Source organism: Rattus norvegicus, chromosome 2 (assembly GCF_036323735.1).
Source record: "Rattus norvegicus strain BN/NHsdMcwi chromosome 2, GRCr8, whole genome shotgun sequence".
Taxonomy (NCBI): domain Eukaryota; kingdom Metazoa; phylum Chordata; class Mammalia; order Rodentia; family Muridae; genus Rattus; species Rattus norvegicus.
The window spans coordinates 228616796-228629388 of NC_086020.1; the positions used below are offsets into that span (position 1 = coordinate 228616796).

General features: G+C 39.4%; 1 protein-coding gene across 3 annotated transcripts in view; it reads left to right on the forward strand.

Moving 5' to 3' along the window:
* The window catches only part of Emcn (endomucin), a 79926-nt gene that overhangs the window by 52351 nt on the left and 14982 nt on the right, over positions 1-12593 (forward strand). For 2 of the 3 annotated variants that reach the window (XM_063281668.1, NM_001004228.1), the window contains one exon: positions 6807-6845. The exons of the other annotated variant lie outside the window; for it this stretch is intronic. In XM_063281668.1, coding sequence (XP_063137738.1) covers positions 6807-6845 — 39 coding nt within the window. The remainder of the gene's footprint in view (positions 1-6806; positions 6846-12593) is intronic. 3 annotated transcript variants of the gene reach the window in all.

The following is a 12593-nucleotide window of genomic DNA, read 5'->3' on the forward strand; positions in this document are numbered from 1 at the left end:
ATGATGACACTAAATGTGATATATTATACAAAGGAAATTACTCTACTAGCTAGTGGATAACCAATGAATACCCTGGAATAAGAATTTCCAGGAATCTAAATAAACTCTAGTGCTCTCATAGGTTGCCAAGAGCACCCCGTCCCTCTAATGTATAAAGCCATCCACCATGGCTCACTTCTGTGTATGAACTGTGTCTGTGGTCCTTGGTTCACGTGAATGGAGGTGGGAATTTCTGGTTTCCTCCAATCACCAGGCTTAGATGCATGACTGTATTCATATCCCATTCAAGAAAGCTTTTGTTCTTAGTTCCAGGGAAATACTTTGTGATTCTTCACAGTAACCTTGACTATGAAGGAAGTGACTCTCAAACCTTCATAATGCTGTGACTCTTTAATATAATTCTTCATGTTGTGGTAACTCCCAGTCATAAAATTATTTCTGTTGCCACTTTATAACTGTAATTTTGTAACCATTAATCATCTGTAAATGCTGTGTTTTCTAATTATCTTAGGTGGCCCCTCTGCAAAGTTCGTTCAACCACCAAAGGCGTTGCCACCCACAGATTGAGAACCACTGCATTAGACACACTTAGCTTGCTGGGAGCTGTTGTGGTACATATGTGGTACATTGTGTACATAGAGTTTTTATAGAATCATAATAGTATAACTATGGAAAAAGGACAACATTTTCTTCCAACACTATTTTAACATACGTATTTCAAATTACTATCTCTTTAGGTTGTGTTGTGTTAGGAACTTTGATTTTTAAGTTCCTCTTTGGGTTACTGACTTGAATTAACTTTTAAAATTTGAAAAATGATTTTTGGCTTGAGATTAGGTCAGAATTTAAGCAATTTCTGAAATTGTCTTATGCATAATTCTGCCATTTTGCTCTATGTACTTAATAAATGGTGGCAGGTATAACATGATAGTTATCAAACTTAAACATCAGTCAACTGAAGAATGTTGAAGATACGCTTTGTCCTATAGTACTAAAGACAACTCCTCATGTAAAAATAAACAGACACACCCAACTCAATTGTACAAATATGCCTTCACATTTAATAACTGGTAAAATGATAGTATATCAGAGGAATGATTCAAACTCCTTTCTTCTTTACTAACACTAAATGCTGATGCACACATCCATTTCATAGAGGTATGTACATGCAGCTGTATAAAAAGACCGTAGTCAATAATTTATCCCCTCACAATTCTAGTGTCAGAAAGTCTGTAGTCAAGTTTGCATTAGGGCTCAGTGTTGCAGCCTAGAATGGGATCTCTCTCCCTTTCTACTGGTGGCTGGCTGCTCTTACACACCTTGGCTTGTAGTATATTACATATGCTCTTGACTTTTTTTTCTGTTTTGTTTCATTTTTAAATTGGATATTTTATCTCTTTACATTTCAAATGTTATCCCCTTTCTCGGTTTCCCCTCTGCAAACCCCCTATCCCTTACCCCTTTCCCTGTTTCTATGAGGGTGCTCCCCCACCCACCCACCCACTCCTGCCTCACTGTCCTAGCATTCCTCTACACTGGGGCACCAAGCCTTCACAGGACCAAGGGCCTCCCCTCCCATGGATGCCAGATAAGGCCCCTTCAGCTCATTCAGTCCCTCCTCTAACTCCTTCACTGGGGTCCCTGTGCTCAGTCCAATGGCTTGTTGTGAGCATCCGCATCTGTATTTGTCAAGATATGGAAGATTCTCTCAGGAGACATCCATATCAGGCTCCTGTCAGCAAGCACTTCTTGGCATCAGCAATAGTGTCTGGGTTTGGTGTCTGCATATAGGATGGATCCCCAGGTGGGGCAGTCTCTGGATGGCCTTTCCTTCAGTCTCTGCTCCACACTTTATCCCTGTATTTCCTTTAGACAGGAGCAATTCTGGGTTAAAATTTTTAGGGTGGCCCCATCCCTCAACCAGGAGGCCATGCCTAACCTCTGCTTATGGTCTCAACAGGTTCTCCCTCTCCTTTGTTGGTTATTTCAGCTAATGTCATCCCCGGGGGGGGGGGGGCCCTGAGAGGCTCTTTCTTTCCTGGCATCTGGGACTTTTTGGTTGCTACCCCCAATTCCCCATCCCCCATTGCTACACATATGCTTTTGTCTTTATGACACCTTTGTCCTGTGTGTCTGTCTGTGCATCAATTTCTGCTCCTTCTGATCCATCTTGGCTATGCTTGTACTTTCATCAAGACACGTGCTATAGATCTCAAGCCTTCCCTGATCTACAGGCATCACAGTGCATTGGCTCTCAGGGTTCCCTACTTTGTTGTCAAGCATTCGCCATTTCTGTAAAGCAATAATTTCCTGGGCACTGATACGTGGTTCAAAAGACATGCTAATAGCTGAGGGGTTTTTGTTTGTTTTTTTATGTAGACCAAAACCTGAAATGCACTGGTATTACATGTAAGTCCATTAATCTTCTCATCCCAGGTCTCTAGTTTGGGACTAAGGTGTTGAAAATGTGACATTCTCTTTTCTCACTCCCTGTGATATTATGGTTTGGGTCCCATATATATCCCCCAAACTCTTATCTTAAAAGCTTGGTCCGCACATAGCAATGAGCAGAGGTTGGACTTTTGGGTGGTGACCAGCTCATGAGGGCTCTTGCCTCACAATGGGGTTTTATGTTTATGGTGGCTTTGCTGAAGTGACCTTTGTCAGCTTGCTCCATGATGATCCATCATGACATGGTGCCTCAGCACAGCTGAAAGCAACACAGTCAAGTAACTGAGGACTGATGCCTCAGATACCATGAGCCAAAATACGCCTGCCTTGATTTCTCTTAGGGAGTTTGTCCCACGTAGTTACAACTGTGGTCAATTTGTTAGTGTCTGAGCACAGGTAGGCAAGAAGAACATACAGAGCACAGAAGGAAGTGGTATTAGAGACCAATGCATGGCTTGTGGCCCACAAGTACCGCCAAGAACACAGCTGAGAACACATTCATAAATTATTGAAAACATTATGAGACATCTCTGAGATCGTTTTCTTAAACTCTAACTCAATTGGGCAAAGATTCTTAGGTGTAGATCATGATGTCATGTAAAAATATCAGCAGATATTGTAGTAGGAGAAGTGAACTCAGTGTTTATAACTAGATTGGAAAGAGACAGTCTCTATGTGGCCAGAAATTAGAGAGAGACAGAGAGAGAGAGAGAGAGAGAGAGAGAGAGAGAGAGAGAGAGTTCATTATTCCCTCTTCAAGAATGAAGTCTGACACAGCTGAGGAAAGAGAATGGGGAGCAAGATTATGGATTGATGGTAAATTGCAAATACACTACATACAATAGGAAATATATTTAGCAATCTATTTATCATTTATAAATGTTATCATTAATAATCTATACTATAACTATTATGCAATCTACTTTTTAATGATAACATTCAATGAATAGAATCCCAAATAAATGTCCTTATCACCTGATTATTTACGGTTTATTGTATAGCTTACTTTTATACAAAACAGAGCTGATTCACAATAACCGAGTAGACGTTTTAGAGGTGCTCCTATCTGACCATGCAAATAGACTGCACCCAAGTCTCTTTTCTTCAGAGTGCCACACCTGTCTTAAAGCAAACAGTGGTGTCTCTGAACACGGCATGAGCAAATTGGGTTAGTGGGTATGGGTAATGAGTCATAATTCAAAATGCTTAGCCAATAAAAATATTAAATATGAACATTTATTTATGCTGTGGCCTTTGGTCAACTATGAAGCTTCTCCGAGTCTTGGGTTTTCCATCTAGAGAATATTTAAAAGAATAAATCTGGAGTGAGGAGATCGCTCACTGAGTAAAACACTTGCTGTGTAAGCAGGAGGAACAGATCTATAGCACCACCCTCAACATCCAGGAAGAATTGCATATGCCTCTACCCCGGGCTAAGACAAAGGCAAAGACAGGCTAATCCTTGAGTTTGCTCCACAGTCATTCTAGCTGTTGGTGGTCTCTAGGTCAACCAATGAGAAACTCTGGCTCCAAAACTAAAGAGGAGAGCAATTGGCAAGAAACCCAACATCAACTTCTAAACTCCATAGACACAAACACAGACAAGCACACACTGAAACACAAAACAGCACACACACAACAACAACAACAACAACAACAACATACACCATACATGCACACACATACCATGCACATACATACCACATTCACACAATTTTCATTCACATAACATCCTTATAAACATTAAAATGAAAGGAAATAACACTCTTATTGAACGTTCTTTCCAAACCATTATAGAGAATCCATCTCATGCTATGGGATTGTCCAACAACTCAGAAAACATTACTTTATCTGAGTCAATGTTACTTTATGAACCGTTCCATTTACCTGAGTCGCTCACGAGGATTTAGCCATAACTTTCTCCTTTTTCTGGCTAGCTGTTTGATATCATCTGCTGCGGGTACCAACAGGAGGAATCCACAGAACAATAACCATCTTAGTCACATGCCCTAGTTTAGACAAACCAAAAATAATCACATGTCTTAGTATCAGACTATGGAATAATACAATGTAAATTGGCCATAACTTACTTTACCGTAGAAATAGGCAATCATACATAAAAATAGCTCTCTCCATTCCTTCTCCTGCATTTAGCATCACGTTCATGACACTACTGTTTATTATCTGAAAACACAGTCTCTTGTATGAAATCAGCAAAGCTACTTCTTACATTGCTGGTAAGGTTCCTGATTGAAATGATAGCATTTAAGCTGAGCTTTGGAAGTATATTTGCAGTTGTCAAGACCACAGTTTCATAGCACAGAATAAAACTCAACAACAGACTTCAACAGTTCTGTCGTTGACTGATCTTCCAACTGTGAGATATTAGCAAAAGCATCCCATATGCGTTTGAGATGTGACTTGCCTCATTTCCTCTAGAGATCCAAGTGTGGCCTTCTGACAGCACATATGTGTCCTTACAGTTATAAATAAAATCCAGAGACACTTACATTTAGTCATATGCCACAGCACCCATTGGCACTGAGGTTTAATATTCTCCACACTGAGTCTAGGTTTGAACACTATGCACATTTAAAACAGTTTTTTGTCTTCTAACTATTCCCTCTACTTCAAGAAAGGGACACACATTCTGTTTTGCTTTTTGTTTTTTCCTGGAATTATGGAGATCAAAGCCAGGTGAGCACGCTAGCCAAGCACTCTTCCACTAAGTTATACCCATCCTGATTTATTGAAAGATGATCTCACTAAGGAGCTCAGACTAATCTCAAACTTGTGATCCTCCTGCCTCAGCTTTCCAAGTGCTGGAATTATATAAACTTGTGGCAGTATGCCTAGCCATATCCTATTTTTTGATTAAAATATGACAACTGTAGAATGTTGACCTCAATATTTTATTCCTCCCTTGTGCAAATATTGGTATGGGCCTTGACCTCAGTCTATGCTGTATAATAAGATGAATTGATGTGTTTCTTTATATTCCAGAAAAGTTCCAGGGCACAGTTACCCTTCTTACCTATGTTACTTTCACAAAAATTATTATGCATTTTGGAGGCTAAGAAAAATTCAAATAAAGAAGAGTCTGAAAGTTTTGTCTAATGCAAGCTTAAAATTTTTTACTCTGAAACAAGTCTATCAGTAGGAAAGATTGGGACTTGATATTAATAAAAGGAACAAAGGGTTTTGATTTTCCTTGTATTTTAATCCTATCTGTTAATAAATATTTTAACTGCATCTTCAAAATCATCATTATGCCACTTTCAAAAGGATTTTAATGAGTTATCAGAAGCAGGAATTTATTATATAAGCTATATACTTAGAAAGTTTAAGAGGCGAAAAACCGTCTATTGCAGTAAGAGTAGATGGGTTTGGAACCAAAGCCCTGAACTGTCATTGTGATTCCACCTTTAAGAAAGCAAATTAATTTCTCCCAGCTAATATTTGCAGATCTGAAAGATGGGAATAATATCTCTCATAAATATCAAATTTACAATCCATTATTCTTTCCCATCTACTAGAGGCATACTATGGCCCGTCCTGGTAATAGGTATCGGAATTACAGCTCTGTAGAAGACAGAAAATCTATTCTCTGGGAGGTACAATCCATCAGACAATGAGCAAATTTTCAAGCAGAGAGTAAATATTACTGTGGTAATAAAATTGAAGTGGAGCAAAAAAAAAAAGTCATGTGCAGACTGGTGTGAAAAGGTGGCAGAGGCAGTTTAGGGAGGCGGCTTGAGAGAGCCCTGAGGCACACCGAAGAACAAGAAAAACCCGGGTCTGGAAGAACCCTGTGTCTATGAACCTAAGATACCCCCCTCCACACAGGAATCAAAGTACTTATGTTTCATTTTGTTATATCTAGGTATTCCATGAGTAAAAATTATGTAAAAAATATCCTATATGGAGATTTTATAAACTAGAGAATCAAAATATGAACCCCTGTGTATTTTTCTAAAGAAAGTTTTGTAAAAATACAATTACACCCTTTCCTTGGGTATTGTGTATAACTGAGTTCATACTGAAAAGCAGAGCTTAGAAGTTGGAACAGACATTTTATAGTACACAGAGCCTAAGAAATTCGGTCCTTTTAGAGGAAGTTACAATGATTTGTACCCGTGACAATGACATGGTAAAACGGTTGCTTAAAAATTAAGAAAAGTTCATTGATTCTTGCTCTGAGGTTTCCTGCAATGACATAGCTGCATGAATCTGTTACCTGGGGGACAAATGAATCCAAACGAAGTTGATAGCTACAAAACTTACCTTTGAAAGAACTGTAAAACCGGGTATTATATTCAACATTTAATTTTAGTGTTTTTATTTTTCCTTGAAAGCGGAGAATCAGAGTTCAATCAGGACAACAGAAATATCAGGTAAGTTCATTTTCTCTTCCAAGAGTATTCATCAGAATATGCCAAAAGTGAGACCAGCTAGGAGTATACATATATACACACATATGCAAGCTTGCCAACATGCTGAATTAGAGAACAGTAGAAGATAACTAAATACCAGGAGGCTTTGAGCTTAAAAAGCTGAAACTAGAGATAGCCAGGGTATGCCTGGGGATTATGATAGAGCTAAGCAAAGCCAGCCTTGAGGAAGGAACCATACCTACAGATATTGCTCCCCAGTTCTGGCTGTATTGGCCGTGTGTCCTCTCAAAGGAGTACATGCTTTCACCTACTTTTACACAAAGCCTGGTCCTGACATTCAAAAGGATGTTGTAAATAACAGATAAAACATGAAATGGTAATGCCAAGGAGTTCCCACGTCTGGACACCTGACTTTTATTCTGAATTAACATTCAGTAATGGAGGGATAGAAACTGTAAGGGGCCCCTTGGCATAGGGAAGAAGATGGGGCCGAGTGCTCTTTGACCTTCTGCATCTGTAGAGAACTGTGACCTTCCCTCCTTCTCCATTACTCTTGCAGATGACAAATCTTAAAGCTCTAATTCCTTGTGCCCTTTAGTTAATACAGAATTAGAAGATGAGGCTGGGATGGTTCAGTGAGTGATGTGCTTTTCCATGTTTTAACATGAAGATAATCACATGGTCAGAAGACATGTTTGTACTTTCTACTCAATAGAATAAGTTACTGTGCAATGGGTAGCTTCTCCATGCATGTGCAACATGAAGAACTTATGGACAGATTCTAAAATATGAAAAAGTCAAACTTTAATGGTCAAAGATACAATATCCAAAAGGGCTTCAAACTGAATATGATGCCATGCTAAATATGCAGAATTGCATATTTAATCAACTACCACCAACCAAGACAGTTCAATAAGCATTCATTTTATTTCCATTATCTATAACACTAAGAAAGATGTTAGCCTACCATTAAAAGGTCACTTAAGGAGATTGGTCGATGTTATAAATAGCTATAATAGCCTACCAGCCATGTAGATATAAAGTGGTTCATCCCAGGTGAACTTCAGGCAACTTTATAAATGGTCAATTAAGGTGCACATACTTTCCTGAATGAAGAGAAGAAGTTAAGAAAAAAAGATCGAGTTCATCAAAGGAATGAACTTCAAAACTTTGAACTGCCAGATTATTCTACCTATTCATTTTCAGATGAGCTCAGAGCTAATGGAGACATAAGGGGAGCCATTAAAACCTTGTGTGGGGTATGGATTCCCTAGAGGTACAGACATAATATCATATAACAATGCAATTCTAAGCAATGCTGTAATTTGCCTTTTCTTAGCCTTATTATTCTCAAAGCTGAGCTTTCTATTCCTTTGACAAGAGAACTCATCCCTGAGACTCCTGGTAGGAAGAACACGCTCCAAAGGATGGCCCCAGCCTGACTGATTTTTTGACAATGCAAATTGAAATCAATGGGTTATTTTTAAAGAATGAAGTTGTGGGGATAAGGAGGTGGGGCTGTATCTGGAAGGAATTGTGGAGAGGAGTTGGAGTAAATATGATCAAAATACATTGTATAAAATTCTCAAATATTAATAACTGCTTAAAACATCCCTGAGTGAAAGTATAATGTAATATAATGTCTCAACTATACTGAAGGAAAAGATATCATTTGCTCCAGTATTTTATAAACACAACTGTTTGTCTCAGTTCTCCAGATAAATATGGCTAATACGATATGTGTACGTAAAGGTATTTGGAAGGATTTTGGAGCCTGAAAGTTTATGTGACCTTGCATTGAACAAGCTCCCAGCAAGCTGACAGTGTAGCAGCCTAAGTTCAAGGTCATAGCAACCCGGGTTTCTGACACAGAAACCAGGGACTCTGATGAGGTGGCATCAGGCAGCGCAGAAGAATGGTTGAGGGGATGGCTCAGAGGCCTTAATGTTAAGGAGCTGAGCTCAGTTTCCCATAAGCCATGTGAGTACAAATGCCACAGTTCATGTCTGTAATTCCAGTGTATTGGTGACGAAATTGGAGCTTGACACAGAATAATCTCCAGAAGCTCACTGGCCGGACAGCCTGACACACAGGGAAGCAAAGCAAGATACCCTGTCCCGAACAAGATAGAAGTCCAGGACGTACAACCAAGGTTGCCCTCTGACCTCGGTATATGCCATATATGGGCAACGATCACAGTAATATCTCTGGTCTCCAGTGTCCAGCACACTTTATAAGGGTTCCACGGTACCTTCTTCAAGTTAGACTCTTAGCAATGTGATTGGAATGTGGACATTAAACTTGGTAGGAAAGCAGAAGTAATAACTAAAGAAGACCATCCCTCAGACCATTAGATAGGAGAAACCACGCTGTACTCACCTCCAGGAAGCTCTAAAAAGTGAGGAATGCAGCACTCTGTGCAGAGTATTCTCCACTGATCTCCCTATCTTATAGTGGCAGAATCCTGACATTTCTACTCAGTGAGGATCCACTCATGCTAGCAATACGCCTACGGTAAGCTATCTAGAGTTGGTAGCTTATGGCTTTATATCATCAAAATAAGTAATTGGCTCTAAACTTGCATTGAAATACCTGCTCTCCAGTCTACTTACTGTGTGGTCTTGAGAGGATACTTAACCTCTCTGGGCTTCGGTTTTCATTTTGTAAAAATGTAAGATTTATGAACAAACAGAATAGTCTTTAGAATCTGTTTATCCTGGGACAGAATAGAAGGGATATAAAAGTGGTTTTAGAGTATATTTAACTTACTTTACCTCTCTCTTACTGTCAGACTTGTTAACTTATCTCCCTGAACCACAGAATCTCGCATTCTTAAAACACAAGATTAAATATACTTCCTTAGGGATAAAATTACCTGGTACATATACAATAATAGTATCATGCTTCATTTTTTCTTGCATCTCATGCACAAATTCCTGGCACTTAATAACTATTTAAACTGATTAAGGAAGAGGAAACCCTCCCTTAATATTAATTTCTATAGAGTTATCCAAAGTGAATAGATCTCAATTCATAATAATGTCCAGGTAAGCATATGTTACTATCTCAGGTTAGTCACATTGATATCCCAAAGTAAAGTGAATGACTTTGGGGTAAAACTTTCCCATTCCTGTATAAATTGTCCCAGTTTACAAAGGTAAGCTCTGAGGAGAATAGAAATCTATCTAAACCAAGTAAAGGCAGAAAAACTCCCCTCTGATGTTCTACTGGTAACATAGACATCTCCAGAAAATGCACAAAAGAGCTGTGAAAAAGCAAAGCATCATCTGACAAGAATCTACATTCTTAAAGCTGGAAGAAAGTTCTAGGATTCCTACCATTGTACTCTCCTCTGTCAACAGAGCTACACCAATTGCAAGCATAGTACATAGTAGCCCTCATCTGAACTATGTTGTTCTGGCTGCTTTTCTAATCCACCATTTCGTTTCTGATAAGGAGAGCCCAGCATAGACTTCATTCCTTCCTTGGGTGTCAGGATGTTCAACATCAGGATGCCAGTGTCAGCATCAGCACCTGTACTTGTTATCTAATACCAAGTGGAAAACACCAAAACATACAGGCAACATTAAATGGACTCAATGGGCTGTATTTATATATTTATGCGCTTGTATAAAAATAATAATAAATACATGAATGTAGTGGGGGGCTGGAGAAGCCACTAGCAGAAAGGTAAGTTGGGGGAAGGCAGAAGAGGAGAGCTGGGCAAAAGCCTCCTTGATTGGCATTCATGCTTAGGAAGTTATTAAAGGGTCATCAGGGAATCCTCCAGCCCAAAAGAATCTTGGAAGGTATCTAAGGCTCTCGGTATTGTCACCTTGGCCAGACTTTCATCCAGCCTGGGGAATCACAGCCACCTACATTTCTATAACTTCAGGCCTTTGAATACAATTCTCAGGTCAAACTCAGATTTCTTCAGCTATCATTGAAGTCTTCTATTAGTGAAGGTTCAAACGACTTATGAAGTTTACAGGAAAAACGTGTACATCGTGCTGCATGCCTTTGATCCCAGCACTCTAGAGGAAGGGGCAGTTTTGAGCCATCTCCTTTACTTAACGAGTCCAGGATAGCCAGAGATGTATAATGAAACCTTGTCCTCAAAACCAGAACGTGGCCTCTCTCAGCACGTATGGGAAAAACACGAACACATTTCAGTGCAAGAGATTTGGCTCTAAGAGAACTTGCTTCACATAGTTTGATGTGAATTTTGACCTGAAGTCATTTAAGTTGTGATGGAGTGCCTCTGTAGATCACTAACCAACAGAATCACGAAACTCAGGACCCAGTGCAAACACGTGATCTAAGAAGGGCATGAGTTCTAATTTCTCCCACTCCTGACTTCTCCAGGCATTTTTTTTTAAAGGCACCTGAAACAGAGATGTTTGAAAAGTCAATTTCACATGGCTATACTCTGAATTTTTTTAGGAAATCAGACAAACTGCCTTTGGTTGAAAAGTTTACCTTCCTAAAAGACATAATCATACATTATAACAATATCATATAGCCTATATTACATAATGTTATATAATTTAAAATAACTATGCTAGGATCATTTATTCTCCTAGTCGATTTAATCTTTATGGCAACAATATAATGTTAAACTATTCTAGCCCCATTTACATGTAAGAAAATCAGACAAAAGGAGGTTAAATCGCTTGTCAAGTCTCCACAGGAAGTAAGCTTTGCAGTTAGAGTTTGACTCTGGCTTTCAGAACCATGTTCTTACCTACCGCATTAGTCTTCATCTGGACCTTCCCTGACCATGGTATTTTGGTAGAAATTTGCAGTGGCACATTTTTCACACAATAAATGAAGCTCAAGATCATCAGATCACACTATGAATCCCTCTGTTATAGTCACAGATGTGTGTGTGTGTGTGTGTGTGTGTGTGTGTGTGTGTGTGTGTGTGTGTGTGGTGTTGAATTCAGAAAAGATATTATTTTGGTTTTTTTAAAGATTTATTTATTGTATATAAGTGCACTGTAGCTGTCTTCAGACACACCAGAACAGGGCATCAGAACCCATTACAGATGGTTGTGAGCCAATATGTGGTTGCTGGGATTTGAACTCAGGACCTCTGGAAGAGCAGTCAGAGCTCCTAATCACTGAGCCATCATTCCAGTCAGAAAAGATTTCTTAAGAATTCCAGTTACAGGAAAAACAAAAATAGAAACTTGGAAGTTTCTACTTCACCCGCCCTGACCATTCACTTAAGAATGTTATCAAAGCAATCTTTTGACTCACAGTGGTAACCACTGACCCTGGACAATCAAATCAGCTTTTCTACAGAAAGCTTGGGGTGGCGTAGCTTGAATCAGAAAGAGTCCTCAGTCCACCCTTGGCCTGAAAATAAGGAGGTAATGAGGGAGTATAGGGAGTCTTGAAAACTAGCTGTTCTAAATTGAACAAGCACTGGTTATTCAGCAAGCCATCTTGTCCTGTACCTAAACACCCAAAAGACTATTCACCCCCACACAGCCCTTGACACAGGAAAACAAAACTAACAGTACAGAGCTCTCGGCTAGCTCCTGCACTTTTGCTTAATATTTTTTTTCCTTTTTTCGTTTTCCCCCCTGCTTTGTGCACTAGCCTGACATTTCTCTTTGTTCCTATGGGCATGTATCCAGCTCCTTCCCACATATCTCTTGCCTGGCAAGCAGAGTGTCGACTCCCAACATGATTCTGCCCCCACAGAGCATGCAGCGTGTGCTATGCTGTGGGTGGCAGAGG